The sequence below is a fragment of the Sus scrofa genome, chromosome 14, assembly GCF_054392235.1.
Source record: "Sus scrofa isolate SSC_HxYL_T2T_F1_AM1 chromosome 14, Sscrofa_HxYL_maternal_Yorkshire_Landrace_v2.0, whole genome shotgun sequence".
Classification (NCBI taxonomy): domain Eukaryota; kingdom Metazoa; phylum Chordata; class Mammalia; order Artiodactyla; family Suidae; genus Sus; species Sus scrofa.
The window spans coordinates 106,629,252-106,654,473 of NC_139396.1; the positions used below are offsets into that span (position 1 = coordinate 106,629,252).

At 35.8% G+C, this 25,222-nt stretch overlaps 1 protein-coding gene and 1 long non-coding RNA gene across 12 annotated transcripts in view; one reads left to right on the forward strand and one right to left on the reverse strand.

Annotated features, from left to right (window-relative positions):
- Positions 1–9,143, forward strand: part of NRG3 (neuregulin 3) — a 1,098,475-nt gene extending 1,089,332 nt beyond the window's left edge. For 2 of the 8 annotated variants that reach the window (XM_084997437.1, XM_084997438.1), the window contains exons 9-11: positions 4,375–4,446; positions 4,688–4,937; positions 6,416–9,143. In XM_084997437.1, the coding sequence (XP_084853563.1) occupies positions 4,375–4,446; positions 4,688–4,937; positions 6,416–6,481 (388 nt within the window). In that variant the 3' untranslated portion in view covers positions 6,482–9,143. Of the gene's footprint in view, positions 1–4,374; positions 4,447–4,687 lie in introns of all 8 variants that reach the window. The other 6 variants (XM_001927008.6, XM_084997433.1, XM_084997439.1 and 3 more) reach the window with 3 other exon arrangements.
- The window catches only part of LOC110256712 (uncharacterized), a 451,478-nt gene that overhangs the window by 16,149 nt on the left and 410,107 nt on the right, over positions 1–25,222 (reverse strand). For 2 of the 4 annotated variants that reach the window (XR_014828205.1, XR_002338610.2), the window contains 2 exons: positions 11,326–11,522; positions 10,098–10,313 (listed from right to left, as the gene is read on the reverse strand). This is a non-coding gene — a long non-coding RNA (uncharacterized LOC110256712). Of the gene's footprint in view, positions 1–8,127; positions 8,217–8,745; positions 8,892–10,097; positions 10,314–11,325; positions 11,523–25,222 lie in introns of those variants that run through there. The other 2 variants (XR_014828204.1, XR_014828206.1) reach the window with 2 other exon arrangements.

A 25,222-nucleotide genomic window follows, 5' to 3' on the forward strand; every position in this document is an offset into this window, starting at 1 on the left:
ACGTGCATTTTCCTGTGTGTGCTGTGCACCCAGTGTTGATAAATGGTGACTCTCAGTCACTGTGTGCTTAGCACAATGAATCTCAGGGAGCGATCTCATTCTCAGTTCTTGAGAATAGCTATTTTCCACTCCTGGGGGACTGACTGTCTCTTTGGACTGGAAATGGAATTGGTAATAGAATTTCACAGCTAAAGGCCCTCTTCAAATCTGGCCCTGGCCTGGAGGGGGAGTGAATGAATTTGCAAGAGCCATCAGCCATCTCCTGCCTGTTTATCAAGCATGTGGATGCTCTCTGCTAGTTAGACTCCCCATGTAGGTCATGTCTCTCCTTGGCACTGATAAGCTCAGCTTGAATTCAGCACCCATCTGAGAAAAGACTGAGGCAGAAGTCAGGTGTAAAGGCGATTCTTCCAGAGCCTTTTCCATATCAGCAGATTGGTGACAACCATGGTGGGGGCTCACAGAGCTTTACACTGAGTTATGTCAGGCAAACCAAACTAATGGGTTCATGTGCTAGAAAGAAAGAGATGGAATCACAAATGTTAGATTGTTACCTTCAAAGAAGGGATCTTAAATATACTGTTTACCTACTTCATTGAAATAGCAACTTTACCAATTTTAATTTAGTTATTCTTCAGGAAGTTTATAGATGAACACACTAAAGATAGTAGAGCTTAAATGGCTACCCCATGTGATAACTCCATATAAAAAGAACTGGACTGAATACTGACCTTTCTGACTAAATAGACCACTAAACCAAGAAAGGAATGTGAAGACAAATCTCCTTCATGGATGGCAATATATAAATGGAGTCCCTTAATTGAATGGCTCCAATGGGAAATGTGGATTCCTTCAATTTTGTCACTTCATCTAATGCCATACATATCAAGAACTGGGTCTTGGAGTCCTCTGGGTAAACATAAATTTCTTGACCTGATCCTTGAATTACTGGGAGAATCAAACCAAGTGACTAACTGTTGAAATCATTCATCTTCAAAGGATGCTTTGACTCACATGGTTACAGAGGAAATGCACTTGTGATTACTTTGTTGAGGGATTGGAGGAAGGGCAGTCCAAATGGCCCAAACTGATATTTTACAGTCAATAAATAACAAGCTTATGGATCAAACGTGTGAAAGAGTTCTTGACTCTGAAGGGATACAGAACTCTGAGTATCTTCTAATCAAGAATCACATCTAGAAATTTAGCCCTCACTTAAACTTCTGCAGAGTAGCATCAGCTACTCAAAGATCAGTGCTAGGACACTCACAGAAACCCTAGGAAGGATGCAAGGACCACCAGCATGCCTCTACTTATATAATGCACACATATTACTTCAGTTAGTCCTCTGAACAGTCCTCCAGGTCAGTATTACTACCTGATGATTTTAACTGATGAGAGAACTAAAGTGAGGCTGGTGTTTGTCTAAGATTTCAGAGCATGTAATGGTGCTGGGACTTGAAATCATATAAGGCCTAAAACATTCTGGGAGAGTTCTAATTGTTTAAAGTGCATCTTCTCTAATTTCATCATTTTAAATTTAAAAAAAATTATTGAAGTGTAGTTGATTTACAATGTTGTGTTACTTTCCAGAGTGACCCAGTTATACATGTATACATTGTTTTTCTAGTGTTTTCCACTATGGTTTATCAGAGGATATTGAATATAGTTCCCTGTCCTATACAATAGGACTTTGTTGTCTATACATCCTATCTATAATAGTTTGCACCTGCTAATCACAAACTCCCAATCCTTTCCTCCTCTGTCCTCTCCTTCTTGGCAACCACAAGTCTGTTCTCTATATCTGTGAGTCTATTTTTGTCTTATAGATATGTTTATCAGTGTTGTATTTTAGATTCCACATATAAGTTGATATCATATGGTATTTATCTTTATCTTTCTGACTCACATCACTTAGTATGATAATCTCTGTGGCATTATTTCATTCTTTTTAATGGCCAATATTCCACTGTATGTATGTGTGTGGGGGTGTACCTCACATATTCTTTATCCATTCAGCTGTCAATGGATATTTAGGCTGTTTCCATGTCTTGGCTATTGTAAATAGTGCTGCTATGAACATAGGGGTGCATGTATCTATTCAAATTATAGCTTCATCTGAGAATATGCCCAGGAGTGGGATGGCTGGATCACATGGTAGTTCTATTTTTCAGTTTTTGAGGAACCTCCATATTGTTTTTACAGTGGCTGCACCAGTTTACCTTCCCACCAACAGTGGAGGAGGATTCCCTTTTCTCTACACCCTCTCTAGCATTTGTTATTTGTAGACTTATTAATGATAGCCATTCTAACTGGTGTGAGGTGGTACCTCATCATAGCTTTGATTTGCATTTCTCTAATAACTAGCGAAGTTGAACATCTTTTCATGTGCCTATTGGCCATTTAGATGTTTCTTTGGAGAGATGTCTATTTAGGTCTTCTGATGGAAGCATTTTAGACTTCAGTCATTGCCAGCGTGTGACCCATACCTGGCTTGGAGGTGACACGTAAGTCAACTGCACTTTCTCTTTCTCGTCTCAGTCCTTCATTTAGCACTTAGGCATATTAAAAGGCTGTTCCATGTTTGGCTTGAATTGCCTCTTGTTACTTCTTAGTCAAGCCATATTGTTGACTTGCTGAAGGTTCAATTGACTAAATCCTCTAAGATATTTACACTGTTAGCCAACGTTTTTACAAATAGTATTTAGATCCAGGTATTAAGAATTGGTAAGCATCACCATCACATTTCAACCTATTAGATTCTGCCCACAGGTATACTCTGATGAGATCCACGTGAAAGACAATTTTATCCTAGCTAAATTTCTTGGCTCTGTGCCATCGGTGAATCTGATAGCAGACATTCTCTATCTTCATACACATTAATAGTGGCAAGAGAATGGTGCTAAGAACACAAAAGCCTGAAATGTGTCCCCTTTCTTCTTGTTGAAATTGATTCCTTGATCAGAACCTTTAGGCTCAGATTTTGAGTCATATAACACTGAAGAGAAAGGAATAAGATCCCTCCCGAGAATTTCCTTGTACATGGCTATACAATTTGTGCAGGGGAAGATTATATGTCCCCAAAAAGTTTGAGGTGTGCCTTGATATGCCCACTCATTTCTGGCTTTAATAGTATCAGTTAAAATAAGGCAATTTGGGTTTAATTTCTTCCTCTGCTGCTTACCAAGGGTATAATCTGGGACAAGTCATTTGGGTACCCCTTAGTCCAGTTTATTCATCCATTACATGGTAATAATAATGAATAAATCACAGGTTTTTTAAAATCAATTTGTTAATTAGAGATGAAAGTACCTTTTGAAAGCTCTCTGCACATGTTAGCTCTTGTTATGCTAACTGGGATATACAGGGAGTATTTACCTTGAAGATCTGTTCACATATTCATGTGTCCATTCCATCAAAATATATCAATGGCCAACTCTGTACTAAGCACAGTAAGAGAAGATGGGACTACAATGACACCTAAATTTGTTTTCAAATCTTTTCATACTATCTGGCAGAAAGACCTCTAAATTGCTCCCATCATGTCTTTGTTCAACAAACCCTTCTATTTAGTATGCAACACACTTCACTGAAATTATTCTTTCTATGTATAAACATGATTTTTTACTTACATTATAATGTAAGACAAGGGGAACGAGATGTATTATATATAGAGGGTGAATGTGTTCAGAGTATGCTTAAAATTTTTAATGTTTAATGAGGTTAAAAATAAGAAAAAATAACTGAAAAATAGAATAAATACTGCTGTTCAAGCTCCATGACTACAAAGCTATGATATCCCTGCCCCACTTTCTGGCAGTAGAAAAATTCAAAGGCAATGGTAAATTCACTAGCTCTGAACAATCAAGAAGGGGATAGCCAGCTTCTGGCATAGTCGGGCAGCTTGGAATGGCATGATAGCATTCTCGACAAGCCACTGCCACATACCCATGAACTATGTTATCTGGCTCCAGAAACCACGTGAGGAATGTTACTGGCTTGTTAGATGCCCCGTGGAACTCCATGTTCACCTTGGCAGACAGAGGAACTGTATACCTCTCACCCCACTGCTTAGGCTCACCAAACTGGCACTGGGGCAGTTCTCACAGAGCAGTGTGCAATGATGGAAATTGGAATTTGGTTCTCCTGAAGGCAATGTGAAGCAGAGAAACTCAGGACTGTAGTACCTTGATGCTTAATATCGAGCTTTCAGATTGCCCCCACCAAGGGTGGCCTCAAGGAGTCAGAAGGACTAAACCAGGGCTGAGAGGGTGGTCAGGTTGATGGAGTGGACTCATGCCGTTATGGGTTTCCTGTGTGTCACTATGGAAAGGCCACACTTACCTGCTCAATCCCCATTTACTTTTATTCTAGGATAGAGGTCAGGAAGACTATATCCCACCTGCCTATACAGCTGTGGTGTGTTGAAAGATCCCTGGACTTAAAGTAAGAAGATCTGGGTTTGAGTCTCAGTCTGTCACTTATTTTCTGTGTGACCTTGGGCAAGTCACTTCACCTATCTGAGCTTCAATTGACTTCTCTGTTTAACTGGGAACATAGTATCCGTCTCATGGGGTTGCTGTGAGAATTCAGTGAGATGGTGCATGTGGAAAGTGCTTTGTTGACTGAATATCACTCTATAGAAGCAGGGCAGAAAGAACAGATTAACGCTGTGTTTCTTTTTCAGGTATTCATCCAATGGTTTAACAACCCAACAAAATGCATCAATAAATATGCAACTGCCTTCAAGAGAGACAAATTCCTATTTTAATAGTTTGGATCAAAAGGACCTGATGGGATATTCATCCCCAAGGGCCAGTTCCGTACCCATCATCCCCTCAGTGGGTCTAGAGGAAACCTGCATGCAAATGCCAGGGATTTCTGAAGTCAAAAGCATCAAATGGTGCAAAAACTCCTACTCTGCTGATATTGTCAATGTGAGTATTCCAGTCAGCGATTGTCTCATAGCGGAACAACAAGAAGTGAAAATATTGCTAGAAACTGTCCAGGAGCAGATCCGAATTCTGACTGATGCCAGGCGGTCAGAAGACTATGAACTGGCCAGCGTAGAAACCGAGGACAATGCGAGTGAAAATACAGCCTTTCTCCCCCTAAGTCCCACGGCCAAATCAGAACGAGAGGCACAATTTGTCTTACGAAGTGAAATACAAAGAGACCCTGCACTGACCAAGTGACTTTGAGATATAGGAATCTGTGCATTCTATGCTTTGCTCAACAGGAAAGAGAGGAGATTAAATACAAATTATTTATATGCATTAATTTAAGAGCATCTACTTAGAAGAAACCAAATAGTCTATCGCCCTCATATCATAGTGTTTTTTAACAAAATATTTTTTTAAAGGGAAAGAAATGTTTCAAGAGGGATAAAGCTTACCTAAAGCTTTTGGGTAGAATTCTGAGTACAATTTCAGTCAGTCCCAATACCGTCCTCTTTGGCTCTTAGTAGATGTGGGCAAATCAGACCCTCCGCCCCACAGCGCCAGTGGCCTATAAAAAAGCACTGGCAGTTACCCAGTTTCAGTGAGATGAGCTGTGCCCTGAGGGCGGACATGCCAGTGAGCAGGTGTCCCTTGCCATTTGGCTTGCCAATCCCAAACCCTAAATTTCTATTCACTCGACAGCCTCATCACAGGTTATGTCATGTCAACAAATGTAGTGTTTTCTATTTACTTTTTGAAGAATGGCTAAAAGACTCTGGAAGGAGAAAGGCAGGAGGTAGAGGGAGTCACAGGGCAATCTTAGCCACTCTTATGTGCCAGCTTCCTCTGAAATTTGAAGGCAGAGGATCTCAGAGGAAGGTACGAAATTATTGCGGAAAAAGAGACAAAAACATCAACGTTGTGTCATTAAAATCATGCTAGGAGAAATGTTTTTCTTTAAGATTGTTTAGGGGCTCCAAAGGAGCATTTCTCAGTGTGTGTGTGTGTGTGTGTGTGTGTGTGCCTGTGTGTGTGTGTGTGTGGGCTTGCTCATTCGAGCAACGGTATGCTATATGCACATGTGTTCATTGTGCATATGTGTGTGCATGTGTGTGTGTATTAAGCTTGCTAAAATTTGTTCTGAAACATCAGGGAATCTAATATTCAGAAAAAAATTTCCCTCTTAGATCTGTCCACTTTCAATTTTTCCATTAAGTATAAAGTTCAGTTAGTAAATCAAGGTCACTTGCATGATGGGGGTCCTGTAAAACTCTCGATAATGCCTAGACCATTTCTGATGTGAATATTTTTGAGAGGAACAACTATTGGCTCATTAATGATAACAGTACCACAAGGCAAGTTGGGGATGTGTGTTTAATTTGAATCATGCATACTTAAATTATTTATAAAAGCCAGTAATCAAATTGTAGTTATCCATTGCTTTCTCATCATCCTCATTACTATTTATTTTGTAGCAAGTCTACTACGTGTGGACCAAGACATTGGCTTCTGTGGTTAATACGGAAAGAATAAATTGTTGAAAACACAAAGCCCAGACTATTCAGTTCACAGGAAGCCCCCAAAAGAACAGTAAATTGTGCTGTATGTTCATTTGGAATAAAGCAATATTTTTTCCACTGCTAAGGTGAACTGAAACTTCTCCTGAAGATCTGTCTGTTTTATTTACCCTTATTTTTATGGGGCATTCAAAGAAATTAGTGTTCACATAACCAGTCTTTTTCCAGTATTGGTGGTGTTGAGTTGTTATGTTTACACTGTTTTAAATAAAAAGGCACAGTATTTGAAAGTATTTAAAAGATTTATTTCACTTAAGTTTGGGAAAACCTTGATTAAAATTTACTTGTGGAAGATTCATATTCCATTGAAAGGGAATGTAACTATTTCTGAATCAAATATTGATTCTTATGGAAGATTAAGTTCTGTTTAAAATGTATGACAAATTGCTCTTTGAGATTATTTTTTTTAATACCAGACATAATGCCATAGGGGAAAAGACTATTGTTTAGTGGTAACTCAAAGACTCAAATGCTGAAAATATTTTAGTAGAAATGCATTTTATCTTTAACAAAAGGTTTGTGGTATTCATTAGATGTCCCATTATCATTCTATTGTTTTGAATGTAGAGGTAATACTGTTAGATCCTTAAAAGATTACAAATTTTTAACATCTAGATTATCTAACTACTCATTGAGAAATATTATATCTTTGGGAAAATTTTAGAAAGATGGTCTTAACAGGTATAGAAAAACCCTGCAAGTTGCAATATCCAGTATGTTGTGTTGAAATCAACCTCATCTTGGGTTTTTCGCTAAAATGTTACCTGTTGCATATCTAATGGATTCATACAGAAGCCACCTAATTAGAAGGTTGTATATTCTGTGACTTGCCACAGTTATTTTAATACATCATTTACTCTGAGAAGATCAAAATCATCAAACTTAAGTCCTGATCCAACCGCTTATTTTTTTTAAGTACAATGATATATTATGTGATTATAAATAGCCTCATGCATTCTAAAGAGTATGAACAGCCAGAACCTCTACTGGTGGTCTGATGTAAAGTTTAGAGGTAGTAATGTCCAAATTGATAGTTGAGACTAAAATGCTCTGTTAAGAACAATTATTAGTGGTCAATTTCAGTGGTCATTTGTCCCCTTTTGGAGTATGAAACTCTCCTGTGAAAAAGGTCCACATCAAAAAGCACCTCTTTGGGCACCAGCTGACAAGTGCTGATTGCATCAAGATTCAAAGTTGATACAATGTGGCCAACACCTGAAGCCATCGGTATCTTGTCCTTCAAGCTCACGTGCCTACAGAGAAGTTTTTATTTCTACAAAACACCTTTGATTTTTCATTTTTCTTGCATTTATTATGTGAATAGATATTTGGAGATTTGGTAATTAATTAAGTTGCATATTCATTATTTCCATGAGAATGAATGTCACTCATTTATGACCCTGAATCATTTCCTGATGTCTTTTATTTTTTTTTAAATAAAGTTATGTTATTCTAATTTGCCAGGGACCTCTATAGAATGCTGTTCAAAATATCTGAACAATTTTATGCTAATAATAGGGAAAGTTATGTTGGAAGATTGGCATCTAAATTTTCTGATTTTCCTATGTATATTAAGTGCTCTATGTTTTACACTCTTGTCCAATATCTACCTTGCTGTGATTGAAGAACTGATTATTCGTTGGTTGATCCAATCTCCAATGCTTTACATTATTTCCAAGTAGCAATACAGCAAGTTCCTCTGGAGGAAAAACAGTGCTATTTTTAGGACTTCATAATGTTTTGACCATAATAAGTTCTCAAACCTACCAAAAAAATGAACAAAGGGGCCAAGCAGATTCCAGAGAATGACCACTGGCTTCTGGATTGATTGACAGCTACAACCTGAGTGGAGCTTCTGGGGACAATGACAAAGGCTTTCAATAACCAGGTCTCTACCCGAGTATGCTTGATATATGTAACAGTCACTTACACTTTCCCTGCAGTATGGTGCTATAGGGGAAACCATGATTCCCTATGTGAAGGGGATGGTAATTCCTCTGACTCTAGCCCACAAACCAGAAAATATTGCCCTGAGACAAGTGCTGTGAAACACTTCCCAAATCAATCTATAGTATACCTAGGAACACAGGAGGAGGGGTGGGGTTTTTATTTGAGCTTTTGTTATCCAGGAAACATTTTATATATAAAGAATACTTTTTTATTATTATTCAATTGTATAGATTCAGTACCGTGTATTCAATGATAGCATGTCTATACTATGTTTGTACCTTAGTCTGCAGAAATTCAGTCTTCATCCAGGAAAGACCAATACAATGTTTCTGGGCTATTCTCTATTTTAAATTCATCCCAATACATGATGGGAAATGAGGCCTTTAAATAAGCTTTATCTCTTCCTCTTTTATTCTTTCTTTCCCTTTTAAAGAAATAGTGAGGGAAAAGGGAGAAATGCATTCCTTAAGATCAACATTGTTCTCTTAATCTATTCCCTACTGTGACTACACACACACACTCATACATATACGAGCATATATGTATGTATTAAAATATATATGTATATTACATTTAGGTGTTTGGTTATTTTGGTAGATTTATTTTTACTTCATTTGACAAATATTAAAGTGATTGCCTCATGGAATGCCAATGAAATAAAATCATTCAGAAATCAGCTAACTTGGCAACTTTTATATTATACAGGCATTTTCTGGTTCTTTCCTAGGTAAGCAGAAGTATTCTTGGGTTGAAAAATTCAAAAGACCCTAGAGTAAAATCTCTGCTAGATTGTCTCTTAGAAATGAAGATTAAACTATGGGTGTATATGATTACTGTCTCTATGGTATATAATAATCTCAAATATATTTTTTACAAATTTAACTGTTACTTCTCCCAAAGGTGCTTAAACAGGTAGGCGTCTTTGGCTTCTAGTGCCCACCTAACTCTAGTGAGTAATTGCAGTGAGAGCAGAACGATTGTAGGGAAGCTTCTTGTTAATGTTGGAGACTCGATGAAGCTGTGCAGATCCTAGCAGAAGTGACCAGATCTAGTAGTAGGCTTCTAGTACTTTGAAAATTTTTTGTTATAAATACCTGTATTGATTGCACGTGTATTATTGCTAGTGAAATAATTGTGTGATAGCCAATAATTTCTTATCATTGGAAATGAATTAGAAAATCTTTATATTGGAAAGCATCTTTGTGAAAGCTTCTAATTTGCTTATACATACTAGTAGCTCCATGGCCCTATTTGTCAAATAAGGAGGATGATACCTTCCAAACTGAATAGAATGTTATCCAGTCATTTCTAACTCAGACTACCTGGTTATTTGACATCCAATACACAACCCTTTGGAAAGTTAATGGCTGTAAGACTCAAAAATTATTGGAATCTATATATCAATCTGCAGAACAACTTAAATGTACAATGTTCCATTTAATTACCATGGAGAAATAGGGCTCTCTTTTGTGACTGTTCCTAAAGTACATTTACCTAGGACAGATAATAAAGAAGAAAGATTGGCCCAGAAAATGCTTACTTTCAAAAGTTGAGCATCACATTTGCCCCAGAGTTTTGGGTCAGAATTTGCAGCAGATTTTTTCTTTTAAGGAAACTACAACCTATGTACCTTTATCAAAGCCACAGCACAGGGTTCTTCAGAGAAGGCATGAGACCATGAAGATGTTCTCCTCTCACAGAAGCCGTGACACAATCTCATGGGAGATTTAGGATATTTGCTGATATTTTCAATGATATTCATCTCAAGCTTAACATAAACTCTCCAATTGCTAGTGAATAGTTTTCTCTGGAGACATGCTCAGATTGCAGTTGGAAACAATCCTGTCTTTAAGGGGCAAAAGAGGCCAAAAAATGCAGTTACTTATTTAATTGTGCTTGCAATTGCTGTTTTTGACAAATCAATACCTATTTGCTCTTCCAGTAGCAGCCTGACTAACATTAATTCTTCCATATATAAATTTATTTTCATTGAGATCTTAAGGTCTGAATTCCTTAGTCTCCAGTAAAACAATACGGAAAATTGAAATATTTGAATCAAAACCAGTATATCTCTTTCAATTACGTTGTTTTTAAAAGTTATATGGATTCCATGTAGTTGTTTACAAAATTGAAAGAGAAGAAAAAAATCCACATTTTCTTAACTTCTTTTTGATGTAGAGATCTGATGAACCACTCACATGGCCTTGTCACACTTTACACTGATACTTTTCTTTCTGAAATAAATTTAAATGTAAGGGCTTAACCTCTCTCTCTCCTTCTCTCTTTCACACACACACACACACACACACACACACACAAACACACACACACACAGCACAGAGTATACATGTTAAAACTCAATGGTGTACTCTTTTTCCTTAGATTTTTCCATTACAGGTCACCCAAGTGTGTGACACTCCAGACTCTTATGACATGGAAGATCTTGGATTCAGACATATTTCCCAGGAAATGCCCAGAGCTAGAAAATATAGTGATTATCTTCTAAGGTTTGTTTTATACAGCCTGCTTTTAAATTCTGTTTTTACCAATAAAAGGCTGGAGAATGGTTACATTTGTTTAAACTGAAACAAATGGAAGAATGAAAAGCTTACCTTAAAATCACTACACATTTTCCAGTAGCCAGTGTACATATTTTAAAGATAATTAGAGGAAAATTACTTGACTCTTTCTTACCTTTTCAAGTATGCAATTGTACACATTAAAGAAAAAATGAATTCTCTTCTGATTTAATATATTTGATCAATCACCATATTTTAAATAAGGAATGTGAATCACACAAAATATACATGCAAAATGGTCAGCAGAATATTTTTAGGTGTAATGTAAAATAAACTTACCAAAACTGATCTTTTGCACCTGTGATAATAATCTTGTTTGAAGGAGTGTGTATGTATCTCCTTTATCTTCTTCCAAGAAACCATTTCAGAATAATGTCCACTACTCAGTGGGGTAGGAAGGTTATGGAAAATAGTACATGTCGTATGTCCCTTGATATCCTAGTAAAGTTTAGTTTCATTATATCTGCACTTGGTTTCTAGGGAGATAAATCATATTGCTTATTAGAAATTAAGATGTAAAGTTAATGGTCAATTTAATAATAATCTTGAGTTCACATAAGTGGTCATTTGTGGAGGAAATCCTTAACTTCCATTTCTCTGTTGTTCCTTTTCAGCACGCTGGACACTCAAATTCCCTTAGGTTGGATTCTTACTATGTATTCCCTTATCTCACTTCTCTTTTACTAAACAGGGAATTTTCAGCTAATATGAGAGATCGATGTGATTTTTGTAGAGAAAAATAGTTTTGTTGTTTTGAATTGTATTAGCGGAGAAAGAAACTAGGAACATTTCAAAATGTGATAAGGTTCATGACTTTAGCCAATATCGTCTCCTATATAGACATACCTCAGGGCCCTGTAATTGTCCTAATGTTGTTAGCACACGCTTCAACTTTCTTATTGTTTTTTACGAAAGTATTTTCTATGTCTTAAGAGGCAAAGTTATACATTCGTGTAAAAGAACAAAATAATAAGCAAAACGAAACAATCACCTTTTCAACAATGACTAAAATACAAACCAATAACAATATTTGTAAAGGCTTCAAGTAAAATACCAAGTACAAATCAAATCAAATCTAAGGCTAAAATAATGTAAAGACATACTAGACAAATATTTTGCATGATAAGGATTTTTTGTTCATATTTCTTCTCTATGAGCTGGACTCTTCTTTTTTCATAATATTTAAAGGTTTAGAACTTCTCCTTGGCATTAATTGTACCTATTTGGTGCAAAATTTAAATATACTAAAAACTAAAAATGTTGCCATTTTCTTTTAACCTGACACAAAGTTTATGAAAATTTATGGAAAAATAAGCCAAATTATAAAAAGAAATTATCTATTAATCCATCCTTATTTTCTCATTGAATGACACCTTTTACTGAATGCTGCCATATTTTAAGCTAAACAGAGGAAGGTACTCAATCAAATATAGAGGCAGATATAAACATATTTTGAAAATTAAAATCTGACTCAGATATGCGTAGTTACAGTCTTCCTTGAATACAAATTAAGCCTAAAAATACTGTATAGCACAGAGTTTGAGAAATGGAGTTTTCTTTTGACTGAAACGGTCATTTTTCCTGCAGATTCCATTCATTCCAGCGAAAAATTAATAAGCATTACTGTGAGTCTTTTCTCCAGTGAAAAAGAAGAGCCGGCCACCTGATGCCATGAACAGTCACGCAACAGAAAGATTTAACGAATTTCTTTTTGCTTTTTTTTTTAATATTATTTTTAAAATGTTACTGAATGTGTGAAAAATAAGAAAATAATCCATAATGGATTCAACTATGCTAACACCATAATAAGTAGTGTCTTTTTATATAGTGTATTTTCATTTTCCATATATATGCATATTTCATAATTATTTTCCTACTATGGTTTATTATAACTTGAAAAATAGTATAGCATACTGTAACATGATAATACATTGTCTTTGTAAACATTTAATTTAAAGGTTACATAAATTCCAATTTGTTATTATATTTAGATATCCTATTATTATTTGACATTTAAGTTGCTTCGAATCATTCATTATCATAAGTAATTCCACAATTAATGTTAAAATACACATTATTCTTTCTTTTTTTGGAAGGACACTGCAGGTCCATAAACAGGAGGCATAGGGTCTCTACACACTCTAAATTGTAAGTAATGTTTGTGCGTAGGTTGGTATATGCATTTTTTGGTGAGGGGAGGAGGTCTATAATTAAAAATTTTATAGGTTAGTAAGGAGATTTTTTGAACTTCATTGGTTAAGAATAATTTCTTTAAACAATGTCTTAGTTACACATTCCAAGAAATTATATGGCTGGATCAATGAGTCTGGCATTTTTGCCTTTTTTTTTTCTGTTCTTTTTTCTTATTTATTAATTTTTTTTCCACTGAACAGCATGGGGACCAAGTTACACATACATGTATACATAATTTTCCTCCCATTGTTGTGTTGCAATGTAAGTATCTAGACATAGTTCTCAATGCTATGTAGCAAGATCTCATTGTAAAATCCATTTCAAGAGCAATAGTTTGCATCCGTTAACCCCAAGCTCCCAATCCCTCCCACTCCCTTGCTCTCCCCCCGGGCAGCCACAAGTCTATTCTCCAAGTCCATGATTTTTTCTGTGGAAAGGTTCATTTGTGCCATATATTAGATTCCAGTTATAAGTGATATCATATGGTATTTGTCTTTCTCTTTCTGACTTGCTTCACTCAGGATGAGAGTCTCTAGTTCCATCCATGTTGCTGCAAATGGCATTATGTCATTCTTTTTTATGACTGAGTAGTATTCCATTGTGTATATATACCACCTCTTCCTAATCCAATCATCTTTAAGTGGACATTTGGGTTGTTTCCATGTCCTGGCTATTGTGAATAGTGCTGCAATGAACATGTGGGTGCATGTGTCTTTTTTTAAGGAAGGTTTTGTCTGGATATTCGCCTGAGTGAGACTGCTGGGTCATATGGTAGTTCTATGTATAGATTTCTAAGGTACCTCCATACTGTCTCCATAGTGGTTGTACCAGCTTACATTCCCATAAACAGTATAGGAGGGTTCCCTTTCCTCCACAACCCCTCCAGCATTTGTTATTTGTGGACTTATTAATGATGGCCATTCTGACTGGTGTGAGGTGGTCATGGTAGTTTTGACTTGCTTTTCTCTAATAATCAGGAATGTTGAACATTTTTTCACGTGCTTGTTGGCCATCTGTGTATTTTCCTTGAAGAAATGTCTATTCAGGTCTTTTGCCTATTTTTCCATTGGTTGTTTGGCTTTTTTGCTGTTGAGTTGTATAAGTTGCTTGCATATACTACAGGTTAAGCCCTTGTCCATTGCATCATTTGAAACTATTTTCTCCCATTCTGTAAGTGGTCTTTTTGGTTTCTTTTTGGTTTCCTTTGCTGTGCAAAAGCTTGTCCATTTGATTAGGTCCCATTGGTTCATTTTTGCTTTTATTTCTGTTGCTTTGAGAGACTGACCTGAGAAAATATTCATGAGGTTGATGTCAGAGAATGTTTTGCCAATGTTCTCTTCCAGGAGTCTGATCGTGTCTTGTCTTATATTTAAATCTTTCAGCCATTTTGAGTTTGTGTGCATGGTGTGAGGGTGTGTTCTTGTTTCATTTATTTGCATACAGCTGTCCAGTTTTCCCAGCAATTCTTGATGAATAGACTTTCTTTTTCCCATTTTATGTTCTTGCCTTCCTTGTCAAAGATTAATTAACCCAGTTATTTCTGGGTTCTCTATTCTGTTCCATTGGTCTGTATGTCTGTTTTGGTACCAGTACTACACAGCAAATATAATACTCAATGGAGAAAAATTGAAAGCCTTACTAAAATCTGGAACAAGACAGGGATGCCCACTCTCACCACTGCTCTTCAACATAGTTTTCGAAGTCCTAGCCACAGCAATTAGACAAACAAAAGAAATAAAAGGCATCCAAATAGGAAGAGAAGAGATAAAACTGTCACCATATGCAGACGACATGATATTATACATAGAAAACCCTAAGGACAAAACCCAAAAGCTGCTTGAACTGATCAATAAATTCAGCAAAGTAGCCGGAGATAAGATTAACCTTTATAAATCAGTCACATTTCTGTATACTAACAATGAAATTTTAGAAAAGGAATAATAAAATACAATTCCTTTTAAAATTGCATCACAAAAAGTCAAATACCTGGGAATACACCTGACCAAGGAGGTAAAGGACTTATATGCCAAGAATTATAAAACAAGGAAATTTAAGAGTACATAATGAAATGGAAAGACATTTCATGTTCCTGGATTGGAAAAATTAATATTGTACAAATGGCCATACTACACAAAGCACTCTACAGATTCAATGCAATCCCTATCAAATTACCTATGACAGTTTTCACAGAACTAGAAGAAACAACCCAAAAATTTATATGGAACTACAAAAGACCCAGAATTTCCAAAGCAATCCTGAGAAAAAAAAACCAAGCAGGAGGCATAACTCTTCCAGACTTCAAGCAATATTACAAAGCCACAGTCATCAAAAGAGTGTGGTACTTTTCTTTTCTTTTCCTTTTTTTTTAAGAGCAGGTTTAGGTGCACAGCAAATGAGGTGAATGTACAGGGATTTCCCATATACTTCCTACCTTGACAGATGCAGAGCCTTTCCCATTATCAACATACCCAAATAGGGTGGGACATTTGCTACAACTGAAGAACCTACATGGGTACATCCTAATCAAGTAATATTCATAGTTTACATTATGGTTCACTCTTGTTATTCTATGGGTTTTAACAAATATGTAACAACATGTATTTACCATCGTGGTCTTATACAGAGATTTTCCCTGCCCTCAAAAATCCTCTCTTCTCTACCTGCTCATCCCTCCATCCTCTCCCTCCCGCAGCAACCACTGTTGATTTTACCCTCTCCATAGTTCTACCTTTCAGTATGGCCACTCTGCAAATTTGTTTTGGATATTATGTATTAGCCACTTATAGAATTTAATTGAATAACAGTGTTAATATCCACTTGAATTTTTTTATTTATTTCGCATATCAATATAACTTTGTAATTAAAATGTAATTGGTTTAGATCTGATCAGAAATGCATCATTTTAATGAAGCTTAATTTTAACTTCTAGTTAGATGAAATGCTGCATGTTTTACATATAAAATATATAAAGAGAAAAATAGAAGGTACCACAGGAGATAACCACTATTAATGTTTGAGTATATTTCCTTCCAATGTTTTAAATTGAATAAAGATATGCGTTCCATATGTCATTTTAAAAATTAGTCATTTAATATTTAAAACATTTTATCCTGCTGTATTTACATATGATCTCTAATAATTTCCTCAGTAAAGTATCTTTACAAATAACATTATTAATGGTTACACAAGTAACAATTATGGATGAAGAAGCACATTTCATTTTTTCACAGGGTTCTTTAAATAATTATCATATATATTACTTGAGTTTGAAATGGTTGCCTACCTTTGACTTGGGTCAACATTTCAATATTATGTTATTGAACATATATCCATTAATTATTTTTGCATTAGCATATTTCCATATATAGATAGATATTGGGTTCTCTTACAGTATTAATTTTGTTTTTGTAGCAGCTTTCTTGATGGATTTTTGACCATTAAAATAATAATATTTATTGCTAATATAAACACCTGGATAAAAAGACATAAGCCCTAGAGAAACCTCTGTACAGCTGACTACATTCACATCTCTCAGCTCACACTAAAAATGTCAGTATTCCAAGAGATGATGATTTAAAAATTGCCATCAGCTGTGGAACCTACGAGCAGTGACATGAAATAAAAGCAAACCATTATAAAGAATTGAGAATATGCCCAGTTCTAGATGCTTTACCTGTATCGACTTAGTCTTCATAATAACCCTATCAAGTAGATATGAGTAAGATCACTATTTTAAATATGAGGAAACCAATACACAGAGAAGTTAGGAAACTTGCCCAAGGTTTCACAGATAACACATTGTAGGGTCTGGATTTCAAACCAGAGTCCCTGAAGACTTACTATTTTTGAATCTCTATCATTATCTGGCTCAATAAATTTCAGATAATCATAATTCCATGTCCAACGCAGGGTAGACCATCCAAGGCTAAGTGAGGATGATCTTGACCCTACCTCACTCAGACCCACAGATAGGAGATAATCAGTGCTGGAAATGAGAGCACAGTAAAGAACTAAGGAATGGGACATGCACTCAACTTCGTGGCTTATCTGAAATTCTACATACAAAGTGCAGTGATCAAGTACTTAACAAAATCGCTGTTTATTATCCCAAGTATGACAGGCAGTCATGCCACAAGGACCATACCCATGGCCATGGCTACACCCGTTCTTTTCATTAAGTGAAGAATGTGTACAAAAGGTGATCCTCAGGCTATCTGCTTCAACAAACAAGAGTATGTGTGTGGTCGATCTTTCCTGTCCATTCATTTCAAGGTGCCACACCACTGAAATGTCATTATAAATGTGTGTGTGTGTGTGTGTGTGTGTGTGTGTGTGTGTGTGTGTGTGTAGGTCCTTTATGCAAGTCAACATACAAGTCAATGTCAAGATAAGACGAGTGAAGTTCCAACTTGGGTGCCCATCTCCCTCCCCTAAATCCATATTCAGTGGGTGCCAAAATCAGAAGGGGCTTAGAGTAGGGTGTACATGGCTAATAAAAAAAAATAGAGTGGATTCACTCCATCTCTCCCACACACCAACTACTGCTGGGTAGACACAAGCTATTAGGAACTTCTGACAGTCAAAATCTTTCTCCAGGAGGACGCTGAAGCAATTCATAGGGATAAACAAAGGTCAAACATGTAGCTTTAATAGGCAGAGGTCATGACTCTCTTTGAAATGAAATTTTCTCTAATGTTGCACCTGAGAAGTTATCAGCTATTATATCAAATTGATAAGAAAATTTACACTCAGAATGAGATCAAAGACTAAGGGCAATGGCTAAAAACACATTATATAAGGAAGGAAGTCAAGAAAAATATTATTTAAAGAAGAAATACGGCAGAATTGAAATCTGTCAGAATTAGTAAGTAGGAAAATGTAAAAATAGGCCCTTATAGTACTGCAGTTGAAAACACAAGAAGCCGTCTAATTTCTTACTCTTTCTCCCTAAAATTTTATTTGTTTCAAAACTTTAAAAAAAAATGCAAAGTAAAGTTTTTAAATGTTAAAAAGTAAACAGAAATGATTCTACTCTTCTAAATAACAATCACCAGAGGAAATAAAAGTTTCAGTTAAAAAAATTTAGAAAATAAAAAGCGAGACATTAAAAAATGTTCAAAGCTGAGCTCAGTGATATCTGCAGAGACTTAGATGAATTCAATATTAAACAAGAAAGATAACTGACATGTATACATACTACTATGAATAGAGGAGATAACTAGCAAAAACCTGCTATATAGCACAGGGAAATCTACTCAATATTCTCTAATAGTTTATATGGAAGAAAAAAGAATGGATATATAACTGATTCCCTTTGCTGTACACCTGAAACTAAAACAACATTGTAAGTCAACTACACTCCAATAAAATTAAATAAATGAGGTGAGAAAGTTAGAAAGCAATATAATGCACTTTTAAAAAAAGATGTATATATACATCTTCCTAATCCAATCATCTGTCGATGGACATTTGGGTTGTTTCCATGTCTTGGCTATTGTGAATAGTGCTGCAATGAACATGCGGGTGCATGTGTCTTTTTTAAGGAAAGTTTTGTCCGGACTATTGCCTTTTTGAGATCCTGCTGTGTAGCACTGGGAACTATCTCTAGTCATTTATGTTGGAGCATGATAATGTGAGAAAAAAGAACAATACATGTATGTGTAACTGAGTCACCATGCTGTACAGTAGGAAAAAAAAAATGTATTGGGGAAATAAAAAAATAAAAAATAGAAAAATAAAGATGTAAAAACAGAAAAAATAGTGGAAGTAATAATGAAAAAATAAAACAAAAATGTACTTCCTGTTGTGGTTCAGCGGTAACCAATCCAACTAGTATCCATGAGGATGTGAAATCTGATCCCAGGCCTGGCTCAGTGGGTTGAGTATCTGGCATTGTCGTGATCTGTGTTGTAGGCCACAGTCCAGCTCAGATCCTGTGTTGCTCTGACTGTGGAGTGGGCCGGCAGCTGCAGCTTTGATCTGACTTCTAGCCTGGGTACTTCCATATGCTGCACGTGTGGCTCTAAAAAGCAAAATAAATAAATAAGTAAATAAATAAATAAATAAAAAAGATGCAAATTTAGGAAAAGAATAGTTTTAAAATGAAAAATAAGAGTACAAACATGAAAAGCAAAAAATGTATATAAAATACAAATATGAAAAATATATTTTAAAATATTGTTGAATGGCATAAATGAGTCTTGACTCATTACTATGAAAATCTCAGTGAAACTTAAGACTTTTCAGAGAAAATAAAATGTAACAAAATGGATTAAAAACACAAAATTTGAGTCAAGGCAAAAGAAAAGGAAAAAAAGCCTTTCCCTTCTGAGAATTACTTCACTACTCACAAGTTTCCATATCCAGAAGATTATTTTCTTTTTTCTTTTTATGGCTGCACCTGCAAGCATGTGGAAGTTCTCAGGCTAGGGGTTGAATTGGAAACAAATGTAGGTGTAGGCCTACACCACAGCCTCAGCAACATGGGATGCAAGTCGCATCTGTGACCTACAATGCAACTGTGGCAACACCAGATCCTTAACCCACTAAACAGGGCCAGGGATTGAACCCACATCCTCATGGACACTAAGTCAGGTTCTTAACCTACTGAGCCACAATGGGGATTCCCAGGCTCAGACAACTTTATATGTAAGTTCTTTTGATCACATATATATGAATACAGATATACACATATATAAAACTATAATCATGTATCAATATGTTAATTATTATTCAGTAATATATAATTAATACAGACATACATAAGATATTAAAATGTGATTCTTTCTGAATTTTGACTGAGACCCACAGTTTGAGACATATACAGTTGGTGCCTTGCACCGCCTCTTCCCTAAGCAAATTTAGATCATTTCAGAGGGATATGCCATTAAATGTTAAAGCTCTTTCTTCCAGCATTAGCCATTGTCATCCACTTCCTACCTCTAAAAATGTGAGCTTCAAAAGGAAAGGTAGTTGTATTTAAGAGAACTGTCAGAATTTTGTGCTGTTCCATTTTTTCAGATAAAGAAAGGATGTTCTCTCTCATCAAACCAAGTGAGAGGATAATCAGAGAGCCTCTAGTAGATCCCATGGTTTATGTTCCCAGAAATCTGGCCTGCAGGAAATGAAAGAACAACATTATGGCTTAAGACTGTCTGCCAATTGCTAGATTGAAGAGACACAGAGACATGGGGAGTAGCGATCCATGTGCTTGGTTCAGGGAAAAGATGAAATGTGTGTCTCCCACCACTATGGGAGCATGTGGCAAGAAAGACTGCCCATGGCAAGAAAGACTGCCCAGTGAGCAATGTGACCCAACAGAGTGTCTGTGGGGTAGTCCATGGATAAGAAGAGGTCATATCCAGATGAGCTGCACTCATAGGTCCCAGGTAGAGGGTCTCCAACAACTCCACAAATGTCCTCCACAAGAGAAAGATCTCATACTTGTCCACCTGCCTCATTCAAAGGCTAAAAACTCTATTTGCTCATTTTCTTCTCATTTCTTATCAACTTGGTCTAACTGTGGGATTAGATATAGCATAACTATACAGTGGAAAAGATGGTCATAGAAGAGGGAAGAAGTCCCCAGTCTGTCCGTTTAGGCATCCAGACCTATTTCCTGTAAATATTTGGATCACAAAACATTTTTATCTCCCTAAGTGCATTTAGTATTTCACTAATACTTGGAAGAACCATGTTTGGGAGGTTGCTATTTGCATTGTCACTTGGAAACACAAATAAAAATTATATGAGTATAATCCATTTGCAAAAAATCCAAATGAAGTGCTTGCAAATGGATTATACTCATGTAATAAAAAAATAAATTACCATAACAGCATAGGTTTTATTCTAACAATTTAAATATATTTTAATATTAACATATTCAGTAACAGGATTTATATCCATAAATAGAAAAAAAAAACAGATGTGATTCAATTTATATTCCTGAATAAAGCGTCTTGTTAATTAAGGCAAAAAACCCACTTCCTTAACAAAGCAAAATCAATGGGAAGTATTGGACTTAGCAGTTAAACATTGGATTCATCTTCCTTGAAGAACAAGACTACTCTTTTGTAAGGACTGAAACTCACATAGATGAACATTATATATCAATGAGAAGAGAATAAGAAAATAAAATAGATATAAATAGATAGAAAGGTAGAGTCACAAAGATTTAAAAAAAATAAAGAGTCCACAAAATGATACTATAAGCTATTTCAGTAATAAGTCTGTAAATAAAATAGAATAAATGGCTAGAAAAATATAAGCTAAGTAAGATCCAATTTGCAATATTAATGTAAATATACACTACCCTGAAATAAATCTAAGGGAACTACCAAATAAAATAGCATTAATGAGTATTTAAATACATGGGAATGTATTTTTTCTCTTCATGGGAAAACTCCATATTTTAAACTTCTCACAAATCCCTAGTTTCAACTATAAATATACTGCAATTAAATAAAAGACATAATGTGAGCTTTTTGGAGAATACATGAATGAAAATGGCCACGAGCAGTTTGGAAAATAAAACTATATGGAAAGAATGAGGGACAGTTTATTATAAAATCAGATGTTATAATGCTACAATTATTAAACCTTATTGTATTGATGCAGAGAAGAGAAACATAAGCAACAGGCCAGAAACAAACTCATAAATATAAATATTAATAGAAATGAAGAATATTTTATTTTTGTCTTTTTTTGGGAGGGGATATTTTTAGGGCTGCACCTGCAGCATATGGAGGTTCCCAGGCTAGGGGTCTAATCAGAGTTATAGCTTCTGGCCTTCACCACTGCCACAGCAACGCCAGATCCAAGCCATGTCTATGACCTACACCACAGCTCACAACAATGCCAGATCATTAAGCCACTGTGAGGCCAGGGATTGAACCCTCAACCTCATGGTTCCTAGTCAGATTTGTTTCCACTGCACCACCACAGGAACTCCATAAATGAAGAATATTTTAAATTATAAATTTACTTTGTTCAAGTAATGTTGCTACAAAATTGGCTAATTTTAAGGTCCTTACCTCATATCATATACTATAATAAAATACTGATGAAATAAAGAGTTAAATGTAATAGATAAAAACATAAAAGAACTAGAAGAAATGCAGTTGCACAAGAACTTTCTAGGAATAAAAGCAAGGGAAAAACCAAAATTGATTCTATTTATAAAACAAAATTTTAAATGGGTACATGTAAAAATATAAATTACATGATCAAATTGGAACAGTGTTTACAAACTATGTTATAAAAGTTCACTATCTTAAATAAAGATCTTGGGAGTTCCCCGGTAGCACAGTGGGTTAAGGATCCATCACTGTCTCTGCTGTGGCTCAGGTTACTGCTATGAAGTGGATTCAGTCCCTGACCTGGGAACTTCTGTATGCCACAAGTGCGGCCAAAAATAATTTGAGTAAAGAGCTCTTAAAAATAATAAAACAATATCCAAATATTGATTATTTCAACAAATCTTAATTGTATGTCTACTATATACTAGGTAGTATTCTAGAAGTTAGGAATGAACAAAAGTTCAAAATCTGATGTCTCTGTGAGGACAATACATAGTGGAAATATGAGCAAATGGCAGAAATGTGAAAATTATCTGCACACCAACCCACATACACACACACAAAGATAGAATAGCATTTCTTATGACTGAAATATTTCATAATGGAAGTTATATACAGAAAACATAATTACTTATGTATAAGAATATTTACTACTCCCTTATTTAAAATAGGAAATAATAAACTAAAGTCAACTGGTTAAACCAATTATATTTTATATAATGATGAAATTCTATTAAATCCTATAAAGTTGAAATATCCTTAGATATTTTTCCCACTATTATAGTTGAATTAGGATATGGGGTGAAACTGAATTATAATTTTATGACATAAATAATAAATGTACATACGATGCATTCCTTCCCATCTTTTTTCTACATGTATGTATACATACATGAGGAAAACAAACCTAATAAAAGCAATTGAAAGATACCCCAAAATGCAGCTACAGAGAAATGCTTAATTAAGTTATGATATAATAATAGGATGGAATAGTATTGAATTATTAAATACTATGCTTTGAGAGAATATTGATTCCTTTAGAAAACATTCTCGGTAGAAGCTTTTGGAAGGAACTATTAAAACATTAACAATGATTATTTCTGTGTGGTAAGATGCTGAGAACTTTATACAATTTTCAACACGTTCTATTTTTTATAATAGATGTTTTACTTTTATATTCAGATGTTAAAAATAATTTTCAACAGTCTACTTTATGGAACCCATCTCAATATTTTGTAAAAAGTAATGGCTTTGCTTCCTATCCTTATGATCCTAATTAGTACATTGTTTATGGTGTTTTCTTTGAAGGGATTTGCCTTTTAGTTTTTGGCATGTCTCTTTGGTTTGATTAACTGGGCTTCTGTTCTGCTTCTCTGCATCGCAATTGAGTGTTTGCTGTGGAGGAGGCAAAAAGAAGCAGGACAATATTATTATATTCTCCCCTGAGGCTTCCTATTTTCCAGAGATTAGACATATTTGCTCAACAGCACCAAGCTGCTGTAACAATTTCTCTCTCATTTCCTTTACACCCAGGGGCAAATGGCAACTTTCTTGTCTGTCACTTTCCAACTCAGGAAGCTGATGCATGTATTTCCGTTATTTAATAATGACAGATAGCTCCCAGCATCAAACCATCCAAGAAAACTGTTGGCCTCTGGCAGGGAAAGAGCAGTATAAGTTTTCAACATTCTGGTAGCTTACAATGGATCTGGGATGGTTCTTTAAATTCATATGTGATACTGAGCTGGTTGGCAGAATTCTATTTACCATCAATAAAATGCCTTTAATAATTATTGCTCCCAAAGCAAAAGTAAAATGTATATTTATGTCCGATTCGGTGATGTCTGATTATAGAGAAGGCAGAGAGGGAGTCAGTCAACAAGTACTGTAGCCCATGTGACATGAGAGAAAAAATACTGTCCTGCTAACCATGGTGTTTTCTGGGTGGTAAGGAAGAACACTGGCTCCACCCCATGAGCCCACTCACTTCTCCCTTAAAAAACTGTGGTGACTGAGTGACTGAGTTTTCCTGTGCAGACAGATTGGGTGAACACAGTGGGTGAGATAATTCTCACAAGTTCATGTGTGTCTGTCCTCCTTTCTCTACCTCCCTTTCTGGGGCATCTATTGAGTGCTTACTGTGTGTGAGAGCAAGTTCTAAAAGCAGGATGTGCATTCTCTTGTGGCCCAGCAGGTTAAGGACCCAGCATCATCACTGCAGCGGCTGGGGTTGCTGCTACTGTGCGGGTTTGATCCCTGGCCCAGGAACTTCTACATGCTGTGAGCACAGGCAAAAAAAATAATAAAATAAAAGCAGGACATGCAGTGGCAAACAAAACAGACATGGTCCTTACTTTCCTCAAGCTGGTGTTCTGTGAGGAGATAGACAAGAAGACAATAAATAATTGCATAATCTCATTCCAGCTTGTGATTGAAAAACCTAAGGATACAGGGAGTTGATGAATAGGAAAGGACGGGAGCAAGCTTTTTTAGGTAGAGTAATTGGAAAAAACACCTCTGAGATGATTCCATATGTGTCCAAATAAGCCTGAGTGCTGAAAAGGAGTCACTCAAAGACCTGGGCAAGGACAACAGACAACGCAAATGGAAGGAGCCACAAGTGTGAAGCTCTGACGTGGGAGAAAGTATGATACACTGGAGCAGGAGCAAGGAGGCCAGAGTGTCTGCAACAGAGCTAGCATGAACACTAACATGAGCACAAGGAGGTGGTCGTTGAGGACAGGCTGGCACAAGCCAGGTCATATAGGGTCTCATAAGAGAGGGTATGAAGTTTTGATTTTAACTTAAGTGCAATGAGGCATATTAGAGAGCATTAAGGAGAGCAGGAGTCCGTTCAGATTTTCTTTAAAAAGATGACTCCACTTTGCTATACAATAGACCTTGAA